The sequence below is a fragment of the Saccostrea echinata genome, unplaced genomic scaffold (assembly GCF_033153115.1).
Source record: "Saccostrea echinata isolate AGI-Se365-2 ecotype Australia unplaced genomic scaffold, CSIRO_AGI_Sech_v1 ptg000054l, whole genome shotgun sequence".
Taxonomy (NCBI): domain Eukaryota; kingdom Metazoa; phylum Mollusca; class Bivalvia; order Ostreida; family Ostreidae; genus Saccostrea; species Saccostrea echinata.
In genome coordinates, this window is record NW_026889803.1 from 4,922,932 (window position 1) to 4,939,921 (window position 16,990).

General features: G+C 32.3%; 1 protein-coding gene and 1 long non-coding RNA gene across 2 annotated transcripts; both read right to left on the reverse strand.

Annotated features, from left to right (window-relative positions):
* Positions 1-434: 434 nt before the first annotated feature.
* LOC133206304 (uncharacterized) lies at positions 435-2,108 on the reverse strand. Its single transcript, XR_009723736.1, has 2 exons — positions 1,811-2,108; positions 435-604 (listed from the first exon to the last, which is right to left on the reverse strand). It is a non-coding gene; the product is annotated as an uncharacterized LOC133206304 (long non-coding RNA).
* Positions 2,109-8,900: 6,792 nt separating this feature from the next.
* Positions 8,901-16,883, reverse strand: LOC133205332 (protein Spindly-B-like). The gene is made up of 10 exons (XM_061341121.1): positions 16,800-16,883; positions 14,893-15,054; positions 14,237-14,422; positions 13,763-13,912; positions 13,527-13,625; positions 13,328-13,417; positions 12,208-12,348; positions 11,038-11,138; positions 10,014-10,198; positions 8,901-9,793 (listed from the first exon to the last, which is right to left on the reverse strand). Exons 1-10 carry the CDS (start codon positions 16,812-16,814, stop codon positions 9,369-9,371), a joined length of 1,554 nt encoding a protein of 517 aa, XP_061197105.1. The 5' UTR covers positions 16,815-16,883; the 3' UTR covers positions 8,901-9,368.
* Between the last annotated feature and the right edge of the window lie 107 nt (positions 16,884-16,990).

Consider the following 16,990-nt stretch of genomic DNA (forward strand, 5'->3'; position numbering starts at 1 on the left):
TTGAAAAACTTTAATCTTGGCCATAACTTTTGATAAGTGCTAGGCCTTTCATATTTCACATGCGTATTCCTTTTGCCAAGATATTCCCTTGGGTACCACTGATTAATTTTGACCTTGGCGTTTGACCTACTTTCGAAAAACTTTAATCTTGGCCATAACTTTTGAACGGTTTGTTTTATGGCTTTCATATTTCACAGGTGTATTCCTTATGACAAGACTTTTCTTTTGATACCAATATTTTTGATCTTTTGACCTTGGAGTCTGACGTGCATTTCATAAACTTTCACCTTCATCATGATCACTTCGCCATAAGGGGGCATCAATGTTTCACAAAAACATCTTTTTTACATTTAGGACTTCAACTGTGTACAAAGTATTTGAAAAACAAAACTGAAGAATTTGACGAAGCTTAAGATGAAAAAAGGAAAGACAAATAATAGAAACAACGATTATTTATTGACCTCTGAATAATTAATATGCAACAAATGTTTTGGCCACCAACACTGTTACTATAAATACGATGTTGACAAGCTATTTTCTTTTTGCTGACTAGTTTCCATTGCCGTACGTTCATACATCACTGGCCCAAAAACAATCGTTGAATCTTAAATACAGAAATAACAAATGTTAAACTTTTTGTTTACGATGTAGACACTGGAATATCGTTAATGATTTCTTAGAAAATAAAAATGAAACAGTTGTATCACTATGTATTAAACAAAAAGTATGCAGGTGATTGTGTAAAACAGCTAGTTTGAACAAAGTTCCTACTATTTTTGGTATAACATGTACATACAGTATTGTTAACATTTAAATAAATTCCCTCGTCCTACATAGATTAAGACTAAAAGCAAAGCAGTGCAAATACATAAGCAGGGATCTAAGACAAATTTGTGAAGAATTTCTAGGTTTTAAATGATAAATTCTATAGCAAAATTTCAAAGTAATACTGATCTTTACTATCATACTTGGTACCTGTAATTTTATTCACAGGCACGTAGGGGCCAGAGGGAGGGGAGGAGGCGACCCCCACTTTTTTCTGAGTATAGTATTTTGCTATAGTAAATTTTCTTTTATTTAGATGATGGTTGCCCCCCCCCCCCCCACACACACTTTTTAATGTTGTAAGGTCGAGCACTGGCAAATTCCCGGGTAAATTAGCTTTTTTTCTTGATTGTCAGATAATTTTGGGAAGTTGCCCCCCCCCCTTTTCGTCAGTTTAGTTTTTTCCTTTTGTTTGTCAGATTTTTATTGGAAGTTGCCCCCCCCCCCTTTGGAAACCGTTGCTATGGGCTTGGTTCAACTTACTATTAATAATTTCTTTAACAAAAGTAAAACAGATTTAGGTGTTAAAATCGACGTTTGTGTCAGAAAACACAACAGTGCATATAAGGTTAATTGTTATTTATGGGAATCTTCCTGACATATTGGGCCAGACCTACATACAGTGCAAAACGATTTTCTTATCTAAAAAGTATGATACAAGAGTGTAGAAAACATTAAGACAATCTGAAAAGAATTTGAATAAATAATAATTAAAAAAAAAAAAAAACATTATTTCCGATATGAGGATAACTGATAGTACCCGACATGTCAAACTGCAAAACTTAACAATCAAGCATATCGTTTTCTCATTATTGACCCCTGAAAACGGTCTTCACTTCCCTTTTCAGATTCAAAAAAAAAAATGAAAAATTTATTTACCATTTTTCTGCACCATTAAAACTGTAATTTTGCAGACAAGCAGTCAGCAATGATGCCGAGAGACCAAAGCTAAACCCCAGCAGTTTAGGGGATTCGCGCACCTTACCTTAGTAACGGTATCCGTTGAGGTATCTGTAATTGCCGTATAAGAATTCGCCGTTTTGATCGGGCTGGTATTGAGCAAACGCCATCTGGAGCATGGCTACCATAGCCAATGTTGCAGCCTGGTAGAGAAACTGGCGAACTGATTCCATCTCGGATACTTCAGTTACTTGTTATAGAAGGACTCTGCGTTAAAACGTCGAGTGAAGACCAACTATTGGGGCGTAGCTTATATAGTCTCAAAATGTTGAAAACAACGTAAAAACTGTACTACGCTGGATGTTTTAGAGGTTGTAATACAAGAAAATTTGAAACAAGAAGGAAACAATTCACGACATTTTTAAATAACTTCCTTGCATGTTGCACTTTCTGTCGTTTCGTGGCTTTATGTCTGAAGGAGATAAAAATGTCCAAATTGCGTTGCTTGGCACGATGACTTTGGAATTCTTTGTAAATGTTTTTGTTTTCCTAAAATATGTCTAAATATAGTATCTAACTTGTTTTTATAAGGAAAAAACATTTGACACCAATAATCTAATATCACTATTATATATATTGTTATTTATTGATTAAATGTCATGCATCATGCAAAACAGAAGCAAGCCTGCGATGTCAGCATTTTATAGACTAGTAATATATCCCATTTTTATTTCACCCCGATACGCGCCTCTTTTTTATCTAGCATCATGCATGGGATTGATCAACATGCACCTTTTTTGACAAAATCGACATCGTTATTTAGCACCTGTATACCCCCTTCTGTCGTTAGATTATTTACCTTTAGAAATAATCATTCCAGGTGGGAGGGTCATCTCTAGACTGACTGTACACTGTGTCCAGTAGGATCACAACCAAGGCAACTGCTTGCAACAAATAACTGGTCCAGGTTTCCATGGCAACAAGTAATAAAGGATCACAGTAGTTAGAGATTTTTCGGTTTATATAGTTTGGCTAAAATGGCTGCCGTGGTACAGGTATTTTGGATGTTGTATAATTTGCAAGAACACCACTCGAACATTTCCAGAAAACACAAAAATAATGTAATGAGTAATAGTTTAGAACGTAGAGGACGTAGAATGCGAGCAACAACACAAAAGTATTGGTCCCGAGGTGACAGTTTAAGCACTTTATTGCAGAATATCTTGTTCCACTCGTTGTTCGACTAGGATTTTCCGGTCTGTAGCAAGGTTTTATTTTGTTAAACCAAAACAGAAAGCACACAGTCCCTAACAAAAAAAAAATTGGAATTTTCCGTTGGTTGTAAGACTAGATTTTAAAATATTTTAGTTGCAAGGTACTAGTAACTATTATAGCTAAACGTTTTGTGGTCTTGTGCATGTATGTGTTTTTAGACATTTTTGTCAGCCACAATAGGAGTTACGTACCGTACATTCATTTCTTTGTAAGGTAAAGAGTTGAAAAAATGAATTCAACAATTGTGGGAATATTAGTATTCAATACAGCGAATGTTTATTTTGTAATTCATTCCCTCAATTTTAAGAACTGAAAAAATAACAAATAATACACATTTATTTACTGGGTTCGAGGACAACATGCCTTTTGTCTGACCCAAGGAAAATTTTTGCCTGAGGCCGTTAGGTTCGAGGGGTCGAAAAAACGCATTTTGCCCGAGAACCCAGTCAATAAATGTTTTGTTATACCATTTATTATATCTATTATCATTTTTATTATTTTTTGGGGGGGGGGGCATACAAGTATCTTGTGCTGGCTTCCATGATGTAAATTTCCTATACCCGCATTGCGGAATAATAATAATACAGCATTAAAAATTTATTCCTATATAAATCTGTATTTAAAAAGTCTAACATTTTCGACGTTTTACTGAGCGGTCATAAAAAAATCGAATAAAATATTCCCCTAACAGCCTAAGGCAAACATTTTGTTTTTTGGGTTCGACAAAACGCACGTTGCTCGAAAACACAGTCAATAAACGCATATTGTTAATCATTTATTGTATAGTTCGTAGGGGAAAATACGCATTTTGATATATTTCCTAGAATTGTTTTTTATAAACCGAGTCAACTATTAAAAATCTGCATTTAAGCATTTGATAATAGCTAGTGCATGTAAACATGGTCATCCATTTCTATTTTATGTTTCTAATTTTGAAAATATTATCTCAAATAAAGGTGGTTTTTTTTCTAGGATGCCAAATTTATCGTCCTGGGACGTGCATGCATGATTATTGTTGTACGATATTTTGGTATCTAAATTCTCAATAAATTATTTGCAAGGAGCACTGAGTTCAGCTGATCTCTACTGTCATCTCACCAAAGGTTTTGAGGTTCTAAGACTAAATACCCCCTTGCTACCATCACCTGGTTTTTACAGTAAGACAAATTAAACCCTAAGGTTCTCCTTCTGAAAAAATTAACAATGAAATGGTAAAACAAGTCCTCTCTAACTTAATTCGGAATCCTCAAAATTGAGGAAGTTCTGAATCAACTACATGTATGTTGTACTTGTTCAAAGAAAAAAAATATTGTTAAACACAGGTAAGACAGCTACATAAAGTTTTACCCACATATCTATTTTGACTTTGTTAAGTACACATTAAGGAACTTTTACACGGGTATTAAATATTCACATGTTTTATTTCTTCGACATTATAAGTACAGGTCTTATATTTGAGTAAAACCGAGTTTTAGATCATCATGTCTGAACTTTGGTCTTTCTGTATAAATGATAATTACTTGGTGAGAGTATTAAATACGGAATTAGTGTAACACTAGATGCCCTTACATGTAGTTTTGCATATCTAAACTTCCACTAAGCTTTCCCTATCTAAACTTGTCCCTTAGGAAATTATTCAGTGTTATGTAATATATTGTGTATGGAAAAATATTTCAATGGATTTGAATTACAAGTATACTACATTGTTCTTCTAATCTATACCGAACGACGCTAAAACTGAAGTTTGTTTCTTTATAGACCCCCCTCCCCCTGCTCTGACTTCAAAGATATCTTTTTGTAGTATTTCTTGTCTGAAAACCATCCCATATTATGTAGCAGGTTTACAATCTAATCCAATATTTGAGGACCACAATGTTGAATCACAGGCGTTCCCAATCTAACTTCGTAAACAAGGAAATAAGTCTACGTCCATAGGTCTACCTCTCTACCCTATAAAATCATGATTGATGATTTTATAGTATAGAGAAGGTATTCCTATAGAAGTAAACGTTTCCCCCTTTGCAAATTTAGATTGGGAGCGCTTACATGTACATGTAAATGTATGTATTGAATGTATATACACTGTACTAATTAACTGCTGGTTCAAATTCGAACCACAAACACCCCTAGGATAAAAATGTCAATGAACCATATGGGTCCAAATTAATACAAAAATCTACATTATCTTTATACCAATTTAAGCATTGAAATCGAGTTTGTTTTTTTTTTTAAAGTTTGAATTTACGTTGTGTTTTCTTGCTCACAGTTTTAACTTGTGAATAATCTGATCATTTTGAAGAATTAAGAGATGAAAAGAAAAATATATAACAACGCAATTCCTATTTGCAGGCCGAATATATGCGTATTTGTTTGTTTTTTCCCCTTTGTTTTTTTTTTTTTTAATTATCCAGGTACATGTAATTGCCGATACAACAAGAAACTTCCCTGTCCAAGTACAAAACAAAACACCTTTACACTGTTTTTCTCAAATGTTTTCACTGTAACATGATTTTGATGGACTTGAAAGAAAACAAAGTCATAAAAAGTTTATTTCTTACGTTCTTGACAAGTTGTGTTCATGATGGAAAAACACACTAATTCTTCTTTGATTGGCAAAAACTAATGTCCTTGAAAGAATTTAAGATATTTTGTGATGTTCAACATGGACGTTCAAATATCTAAAAGTAATTTTTAAAGATAAAGATAATATACAGAAATTCAAATAAAATGAAGCTGCTTGGTGTTTGCTCACTAGGCAACGTGTGTAATTTGGATGTCTGATTTTAGCCCAACGTTTCCCCCAGGGTTTATAATTACCCCCCCCCCCCCCTTTGAATCCACATTACTTAGAATTAATTTGTTTTAGCTTAAATCTCGTCTTAAATAAAAAAAAAAAAAAACAATCCTGCAATAGTATTCGATCATCCCTGATGTACAATCCATGCAACTTGGTCCACATTAGACCTGCTCCAAAGCTATGAATCTGACAACTCGGTTTACCGGGAAACACAAATCAGTTGCAGAAAAGCATCCTTTTATGTATAAAACTCATTATTATTTTGGAATGGATCCGACTCAGAACCGTTAAACTTTCCATTCATCTGGAATTTAATACTGGCATTTCACACAAGCTGGTCCAGGTATAGCTTATATGTAGCTATTTTAGATATGCTTAAAAACAAAGAACCTGATGCCAATTCTGTTGAGATAGAGAAAAAAAGGAAGAAAGAAAAAAAAAGATATTGTAGATTAACAAAACAGAGCTTAAAGAAAATCATGAATCTATTCAAGGTCAACTCCAAAGACAATTATAAAAACATGAATTTGCCAATTTGTAAATTTAGATTATTGTGAAACTCACTTTTGAGGCAAATTTATGCGTTTCGCGCAGCAATTTCAATGCCTACTTCCTAAATGTATCTCAAAATGAGAGCTGGTTATATGTTGCTAAAACATGAACATACAGGTACAAGAGATAGATATCACCTAGGTGATATCACTCATTCAAATTGAAAAGGTGATATCACCAATTCAAATATATTGACTATAGCTAAAGGTTAAAATTTCATTGCAAAACCTCTAAGAGAACTAAACCGGTTATCAACCGGAAATGATTTTATGCAAGATACAAATTTCTGACCTTGACCTTTTGACCTAAAAATCAATAGAAGTCTTCTTTAAGACATTGAAACTTAGATATAAAATTTCATTGAAAAGGCTTAAAGAAAACTTATTATCTGAAACCATTTACTTGCAACGTATAAATTTCTGACCTTGATTTTTTAACCTCAAAATCAAGAAGATTCTTTTTAACTCACAGAGAATTACATGTACATGTATATCTTGTAATTTCATTGAAAAAAGCTCAAGAACTATTATCATCTGGAAAACCATTTTTTTTTAATGTATGAATTTTTTATCTTGACCTTGAAATCAATCGGGGTCTTAAGACACTGAGAGCTACGATATAAAATTTCATTAAAAAAAAACCAAACACACACAAAGAGAAATAAAGCTATCATCTGAAACTTTTTTTTTTGGGGCAATGAACCAGTTATGAATTTATGACCTTGAGCTTTTAAACTCAAAATCACCAGGGGTCTTCTGTAGGCCATAGGAAGTTGTGATATAAAATTTTACTGGAAAAGTTCAAACTTTTTGAGATATTGTTCAGAAACGAAAATTTAACACACAGCAGAATGTATTAAGTTCAAACCTTGACCTTTGAATCTAAAAATCAATAGGGGTCTTTCCTAGGCCATAAAGAGTTGTGATATAACATTTCATTGCAAAAGCTCAAACACAGAATGATAGACAGATGGACAGTCAGACCCAAATTAATATCCCCACTTTCAGTGAAAGCGGGGAGTCGGGGACAGAAAGCAAAGAAAATGGGCGAACAAGGCGAGCGCAATGCCTATAGTACGAAAAACATGAAAGTGAAAAATTAAATCTCAATTATAACAAAATTTTCCTCGATATTTCGTCTAAAATTAAAGTATACTCTATGTAAAATCTTCACAATTTGCAAAAAAAATCTCACAAAGATCGAAATTATTTGACGAGGAAAAAGCATACACACACTAATGAAGACAAAAAAGATCATTTTCTCATACTATAACACAATTTTTCGATATGAGTGGGTCTTCGCTCCATATTTTTAAAAGTTTATCCTCAAAGTTTGCGTAAAAATATACATTTTTCTGGTTAACAAAAACGTGGAGCAAAGACCCAAATATACGTTAAATATCCCCTTTATGACACAACTTTCTGATCTTTCCGAGAAATACTTGAAGTCTTATTTAGTCAAGGGTCATATCACAAACATGCATATGATTGAAATGCCACCATTCATCAGGAGCTTTGTAACGTAGTGATTAGCGTGTTAGTCTCAAAGGAAAATGATACTCAGGATTTTTATTGCTAGGGTTCGAACACCACGAATACCACATTATTTTTTAATAACAAATAATTTTTGTTGAGAAAATTTTCCTCAGAAAAGATTTGTTCATCATAATTTCTTAAATTACAATAATGAGAACTTTCCTCTAAATACTAAATTCACATGCTGATCATGATTTTACATATTTGAAGCTACAGGCATTCTGTGTGCCTTGTTCACCCATCTCCTTCAAACATATCTGCAATTTCAAGCCTTCATGGCCAATAAACCACTAGGTGCTAAGATATCTAGCTTTCTCGAATGGACTGCTCAACTAGTTGTTAAGAGTCAGATTTCAGATACAAATTTTTCAGTAATCAACTTATCATTAACTTTTGGAAGAATCTAGGATGAAGTCATGCAAAAATATGCGTAACGATTAAATGCATTAAGATATACATGACATCATATAAAACTTCAGTTTCTGTTAGTGTGTTGTGCAATGTTTATATTGATAACAAAGGTAACCATCTTTGATTTAGTATTTATGCTACCTTTTTCTATGTAGCGACTACTCTCGCAAATCGTTCAAAATCAAGTTCTATGTGAAGCTACAAAGCAGCTAGGATCTTGAACACACCCCAGCTCTTTGAGCAAATTTTGTCTTCAAAATATTCTTTAAACAAAAATGAGCTTATTTTTGTTTTTATTACACATGTAATTATTAATTTTTATGGTAAGGCATAAAAATCTTCAAAATGTAAAAGTCAGTACAACTGTTTGATAAAATTTTCTTTTTATAAAATGCATAGATGACAAAGATGAGCATTTAATTTTTAATTTCAATTTCTGATAGCGATAATGTGGTCTTCATTCAGAGCACTACTTACATTGAATTTTTCACTGTTGAATGTATTTGGGAACAATGTCTCATTTGGGAACAATGATTCAACATAATATCTCAACCTGATCAAATATATAAAAATATAATAACAAAAATCTACATTTTTTTCGTCAACAGATCTACAACTTTTTTTGTTATACATGTATTAGTAAACAGTTTAAATAACAATAAAATATTCTGTGAGATATATAATAAATAATCACACTTTTTTTGCATCCTCATGGTTCTACACAAAACTCAACCAACTTAACTGGAGGGGGATGAACTTGTAGTATACACAAATTAAAATATTGCTTAAACATTTTAAAGATCAAGGTAAGTTAAAGGCCCCATTTTACCCTGATTTTTTTTTTTGGGGGGGGGGGGGGGTTGTTAAAAAGAATACAATAGTTTATTATCAAATCTGAATATTTCAATTTCAGAATTAACCTTGACAACATATGTGTACATAGAAAAAAAATTGCCATCCAAATTTTTTTCACTTTCAAACTGTGATGGGACGTGTTGCAAAGAACCATAATGATCTACAGGAGACACACTTCTTGAAATTTCAAATTCTTGTGCTAAAAACAATCACCATTATCATTGTGGAGAACATTCATTTACTTTGGAGTCAGGGATCTCAGCTTTGACAATATTGGCGACCTTACGACCTTTACTCTTCACAGGCTTTTCATATGAACCACAACTTTCAGAGTGATCATTCTGGGACAGGGAACCAATTTCTACCCCTCCCTCAGTGTCCATCATTTTAATTTCATCGCTGAGACTAACAGATTTAGTCTTTTTGTATTCTATATCACTGTCTGTTCTTTTCTCCGCTGTATCTGACTCAGGGTCTGTATTTTCATTGTTGACTGCAGTCTCGTCCAGATGAAGTTCCCTCACAGCTCTGGAACTCTCCCTCCTTTTTCTCTCACATTTCACTTCCTTTAGAGAGTTATCTGACACTGATGGCAACTTTTCAAGCTTGCCCCTCCTAGAAGCTGGTTCATTCTTCATTTTTTCTTTAATGAATATTTGTTTTGGTTAACAAAGTAAATTCTGAGCTGAACATCACATGATATATCAAGTTAAGAAGGAGAAAACTTCAACTCTAACTGAAAATTATGACAAAAGAATGAAATGCTCAAAAATAGTCTTATTCCTAGTTTACTAACATGTGAAAGACATTTATTTATACTTTAAAAAGTCAACTACAGTTTAATAGATTATAAATACACTTACCAGGTTCATATTTTGCTCTTAGTTCTTCCACTTTCAGTTTTTCCTTTAAATACAAAGCTCTTGTCTTTTCCCTCTGGGTTTCAATGTCGTACTGTTTTCTTTCCAATGACAAAACCGTGTCTTTCTCAGCTAACAGAAGCATTTTCTGTGCCTTGACTTCATTTTTCAATTTTGCAGTCTCTTCACTGCAAATAAAGATCACATAATCAGTTCATAATATCCACTGGAATATACCATTTCATACAGATCTACATATTATATTATAAAAGGTTTACAGAAAACTATACATGTACAATGTATATACATGTAGTGTGGAACTAAACCTCTTTACTGTATCTTTCTTTATATGATTTTGACTCCTGTTGTCCTTGCCTCGGAGGACATGTTCTCAGTAAAGTTGTCAGAATCAACAATTTACAGGGAAACTTTTCCTTAAATTTTCTTCTCTGGTCAGGGGCTTTTTTTTTTTTTTTTTTTAGATTTTTGAATGACTCCACCTATTTTTCTCCTATTGCTTAATCAATTCATCTTGCCATGATTTATAGGGGTATGGCCCATTATTTCAACAATTTTGAATCCCATTTACCAAAGTTTACTTTATGACAAGTTTTGTTGAAATCGCCCAGTGGTTCTAGAGAAGAAATCAGAACTTTATATAAAGTTCACAGTTGTTCTTATATGAATGTATTTTAAAAAAAAGAAATGAATTTCTGTTTAACTGACTAAATGTTAGAAAACAATTTTTTGAAACTTTACTGCAAGACTCAGAGAGCTAACTGCATCAGTACTTACTTGGATGCTTTGATGATACTTTATAGTAGATACTTACTTGGATGCTTTGATGATACTTAGTAGATACTTACTTGGATGCTTTGATGATACTTAGTAGATACTTACTTGGATGCTTTGATGATACTTAGTAGATACTTGCTTGGATGCTTTGATGATCTTTGTAGATACTTACTTGGATGCTTCGATGATACTTAGCAGATGGATGCTTTGATGATACTTAGTAGATACTTACTTGGATGCTTCGATGATACTTAGTAGATACTTCACATAATCCTCCCCAGAACTGACCTCCCCTGCTTTTAATGTTCTTTCAACATCTCCCTGAAGCACTATCTGAAAAGAGATTTCAAAAATTATTAAAAGCTTGTCCAGAATGAGTTCTGACTCAGTAACTCATGACTAAATTAATGAACAACTCAATTTATCAAATTTCACAATACAATTCCTATTGTGGATTAACATCAAAACCAACAATGGTTTATACTTGTTAAGTTATTCTATTTTTTTTTTACATATAACTTAACCCACTGTAGATTCAGTGTGATAAAATTCACATTTATACAAATTAAGTCAGATTAGAGTGGATTAACTGTGACATTGTCTTGAATGGCGAAGAAGATGACACATGACTTGAATTGGAACAATTTCTATGTACCCAAAGTGTCTGTTACCTCATAAACTTAAAAATAGGACTTCTGATTCTTCTGAAATGTAAAATACACTACATACAGGTACACATGTTTCACTGTGTATTTCATGAAATTGATCATTATAAGTGTATTTTTTAAAAAAAAAAAAAAATGATCTAACGACATGTGAGATGTAGCAGATGTACTGCAGAAATGACCTCAGATACTCACAGTAAACACCCCTCCCTCTGCCCTCCCCAAGAAAAAAAAGAAATTGATCATTATAAGTGTATTTAAAAAGATAATGATCTGACGACATGTGAGATGTAGCAGATGTACTGCAGAACTGACCTCAGATACTCACAGTAAACATCCCCCCCCCAAAAAAAATTAAAAAAAAATAAACCAATAACAACAAAAAACAAAAGAAACAAAAACAAACACAAATTTAATGTTTTCTGATACAATTTTTTTTAAAAACTCAAAGTATAAGTAGTTACTAGGGCTGGGACGATACAACTTTTTCTATATCGATATGTATCACGATATTTGAGCCATGATACGATATATATCACGATATGTTTAATTGGTTATAAAATGTCTTTTTTTTGTATTGAAATGAATATTTAATCCAAAATGGTAAGTAAACAAAGAAAAACATAGTCAGATTTTTTTGCGATATTTCTTCATACATATCGATATGCATATCATCCTCACATTGAATCGATATCTTAATATATTGTCCCAGCCCTAGCAGTTACCCCTACGTTTACCTCTGATTTTGGAGCACGATGAATCTCTTCTAGAAGTTGTTTCTTTTCTTCCTGAAGCTGACAAACCTCACTCTGCAGTTTTTGTATGCGACTATCATCTGATTTCTCCTTACTGAGCCCCAAACAAGTAAACATCTGCATCTACATATAAGGTAAATAAGATTTTATTGTTAAGAATATGATATTGCAGGAAAAAGAAAATTGACCTGTGTTTTAATAAATTAGAAAATAATATAATTTGATCTAAATTCTGATATGGAGGGAGTTAACTCTTTTTAACTTGAAGTCTGGAACTGAATATGATGATGCATTCCAGGAAAGTGGAATTATGAATGCCGATGGTATTTTTTTGTTTTATTGAGTCAAGGGAACGTTTCATTAACTTAAAGATAAGTTTAATACCACTTTTCTTCTTCCCATCCCCCCAACTCTCAAGGCATGTTAATGACAATATTTTGCTCGCAAATATTAGACAGCAAATTAAAATTATATTCTGACTAATTGTACTCATCTTGTAAATCAATTAAGCAAGCCATCAAGGTTTATGAAAAAATATATCAAACTAGGTCCAGTAGAAAATAAATTAAATGATTAGAGGGAAATGTTTTCCATAATACTGTACATGTACTACAGAGTTGCAAATAACAATTAAAACCTTACAGGCCATGTTGGCCCCCAACTTTACAAGTTTAATAGTCCACATTGATATTTTGGGGCCCATAATTTTCTCTCCACTTTGTAAAAAAAAATTCTCAATCTTTTTGTGTTTTAATCTCTGAGAAGTGTACTTTGCAGTCCACGATCTTTCATTTCCCTGATGATTTTGACACCATGAATGAATGAAATTGCATGAAATTTTGTTTTCCTTTATTTTGAGGCCTCAGAAAGTTATAATGTTAAGGAGATTCAAGGTCTAGAAAACATTTTGTTGGTAGGAAAAGTGATAATGAAAGTGCAATTAATTGTAGAATCAATGCATGGTCAGGTCCTGGAAAAGTTCTGATGAAATTCTTACTCGCCATGTGGCAGATTACATCTTCAAGAGTTGGTTGCCCACGAACTAAATCACTAGCATTTGCTAGTAGACGAGTGGTTATTTGCAACCCAGTAATAGGCTTACCTTTAATTTATGTATTTGTTGATTCAACTGCTGATTGGAAAGTTGATATTTCTTTACTAATTTTTCAGCTTTTACCCTTCTATCTTCAACCTAAAATTACAAATGAAATTATGCTAATAATTACATGTATGTAAACAAATCTTACTTTTTAAAAATGCAGTAATTTACTTCCATTCATATAGTATACAGAATGTAGTACCTCAGAAAATAGAGAATTTCCTTTGCAAGATTGGGTCTGAGATTCCATTTGTAAAACATCAATCTGTGCATTCAACTCCATAATTTCTGTCCGACATTTCTGAAAGATGTGGGGAAAAAAAGATTTATACTTGTTCAGTTTTTCTATTACATGTACATGTAGTTTCAAAACTTTGATCTTATCAGAGCAATTAGATAATTAAATGGATATGGTTACAATACCATGACCTGACTTACCTCAATTGTGTTGACATATGTAGTAATCTGACACTGTAGTTCCTCCATTTCTTGTTCCTTGTTAATCATTTTTTGTTTCAGATTCTCTAGTTCTATTATTGCACTTTGACAATCATGTTTCATTTCAATGAGGTCACCCTTTAGCTGTGTCTAGAAAAATCATTCATTACATCTGTACTTTATATTGGTAAATATCTACTACTTTAATACCTTATTTAAGTACCGTAATTATATCTAATGCAATGTATATCTAATGTAATGGACATGTTATAATGGATTTCAGATTTAACATAGCTACAGTAAATGACTCTCCCTCAAGTTTTTTCCCCTAAATTTTAGCTTTACTGAACAGTATAAGCATGGTAAGTACTTTAATTTACAATTTTTTTTTCTTCTTCAAAATATGATCTACATAAAAACACATTGTCACTTACCAGGTACTAACATAAATGTTATGTGTAAGTAAGTTCTTACATTTTCATTCTGTAGAGAGCATAGTTCATTCATCAGCTGTGTGTTATCTTCTGTCATAATAGAGTGAGACAATGTCTCATTAATTGTCTTATTGCTCTCTACTAACTTCTCAAGAGACTGAATCTGAGATTTCAAATTGTTCTCCGAAGATTTATGTTGATCAATATCTTCTTCCAAGGTCCCTATCTACAATGAAAACCACAGTTAGTTAATTTAAAAATATAGCTCACAAAAAAAAAATGAAAAAAAATGGCATCCATTACAAATATACCATTAAAATAGATCTACTGTAAATTGAAATTTTATATGTTGAGTTAATTTACACAAAACTTGCAATAAGAAAGATTTCACATAAATATTCCACCTCTGCATATTTAATAACATATATGTTTTATTCAGTTTGAACAATGCATAACTCTGGTACCTTATCACAGAAATAATCCATGCACATATTGAGCTTGTTACTATTAAACTCATGTAATTAACAATAAATTTCCACACTTTACAGTAATATTTAAAAATAAACTTGATACATTTAAAATTAATCCTATAGACATTAATTTTGTATGAATATAAAGGTTTAACAAGCAGACTTCATTTGTGACTTTTGACAAGATGACTTCAAAATTCAAATTATCTTGACATAAAAAAATCACCTTTCTTTGTAATCTAACCACTTCTTCTTTAAGGGCATCTTGTATGTCTAGATCTTGTTTCCTCATTGTCTGAAGTTGTGCAATTTCCTCATGGTACCATGCCTCCTGGCTTGCAGCTGATGATAACTTATTTTTCAAGGAATAGACTTCTTGTCGCAACTCCTGAAAAGTTACAAAACAATAATAAATATGTAATAAAAGGATTGAATTGTACGAAAATATATACATGTAATACCATGATTAAAAAGAGCTAAGACTGTAGGCAGTCTTATTGCTGTAAATGACCAGTTGTTGATGTACATCACATATGTTCCAACAGGTCTAGGAAAATCACTATATTTAGCTATATAGCTAAATCTACCTATATAGCTTTATTTACCTATATAATATAGCTTTATTTAGCTATTTCAGAGTAAATTTCTGTTTTATGAAAAGCAGACAAAAAGTCGCATAATGAGGCAGTATTAGTTTTCAACTTTGAAATGGACTGAAAACAATTCACCAAAAACCCACTTTTAAAAATGTTTCTCCTTTTGTGCAATTGCAGTCAGAGATCTAAAAGTTTTGGGGCTATGTATAACAGTTAATCTGTGAATAAGCAGCTACTTTAACAAAGAAAAGCAGTTTTGGTCAACAAGATAATTGATTGGTAATAATTCAGCACAATGCAAGGCAATCACACTTAGTCATGCCTCATCGCACTTCCAGTAATGAACAGCTATCCAAACAATAGAGATGCATTTTTTGGTTAAGAAGTGTTTAAAAGAGGCAATGTTTTTACTATCTATGCCCTACGTTGTTTTTATCAAACCTTTTTAAAAAAATATCAGCCATAATTTTCATGCGACTTTTTGTTTGCTTTTCATAAAACAGAAACTTATTCTAAAATAGCTAAATAAAGCTATATTATATAGGTAAATAAATTTTCCTGGACCTGTCCAAGACTAATTCAAACATTTTCTTAGACCTAAATTTCAAAGATTTATTGTCATCGTCTACAAATATAAAGTTAAAAACAGAGATGAATGATGATATTTTACATGTCTCTGATAGTGATTTAACGTTACACCAGAAGGTGGGATGCGAATTAATGGAAGAAGAACGTTACTCAGTTTTTACCAGGTCCAGGAAAATCACTATATTTAGCTATATAGCTTAATTTACCTATATAGCTTTATTTACCTATATAATATAGCTTTATTTAGCTATTTTAGAATAAGTTTCTGTTTTATGAAAAGCAAACAAAAAGTCGCATGAAAATTATGGCTGATATTTTTTTAAAAAGGTTTGATAAAAACAACGTAGGGCATAGATAGTAAAAACATTGCCTCTTTTAAACACTTTTTAACCAAAAAATGCATCTCTATTGTTTGGATAGCTGTCCATTACTGGAAGTGCAATGAGGCATGACTAAGTGTGATTGCCTTGCATTGTGCTGAATTATTACCAATCAATTATCTTGTTGACCAAAACTGCTTTTCTTTGTTAAAGTAGCTGCTTATTCACAGATTAACTGTTATACATAGCCCCAAAACTTTTAGATCTCTGACTGCAATTGCACAAAAGGAGAAACATTTTTAAAAGTGGGTTTTTGGTGAATTGTTTTCAGTCCATTTCAAAGTTGAAAACTAATACTGCCTCATTATGCGACTTTTTGTCTGCTTTTCATAAAACAGAAATTTACTCTGAAATAGCTAAATAAAGCTATATTATATAGGTAAATAAAGCTATATAGGTAGATTTAGCTATATAGCTAAATATAGTGATTTTCCTAGACCTGTTTACTTCTAAATCAATGTACTTAACAGCTGCTTAACGTATTGTATTATTTCGAATGGTTTGGGACAATTTATCCATGGACCGAATGTGGTCAAACTCAAATAAGAAACTTAAAAGAAACTTCCTACCTCTGTTTCATCCATGGTTTAGTAAAGAGTTGGAACTTAGTAACTACCTAGATATTTATTTAACTTTCAACTTCAAGTTCAAATCAGGCGCCTGATTTACAATTATGTGTCTTTCGAGCCCGATTCTGTAGTCCCATTCACCATATTAACTGATTAATGTCTGACTTTCCAGCATTTCAAACTGAGCAACA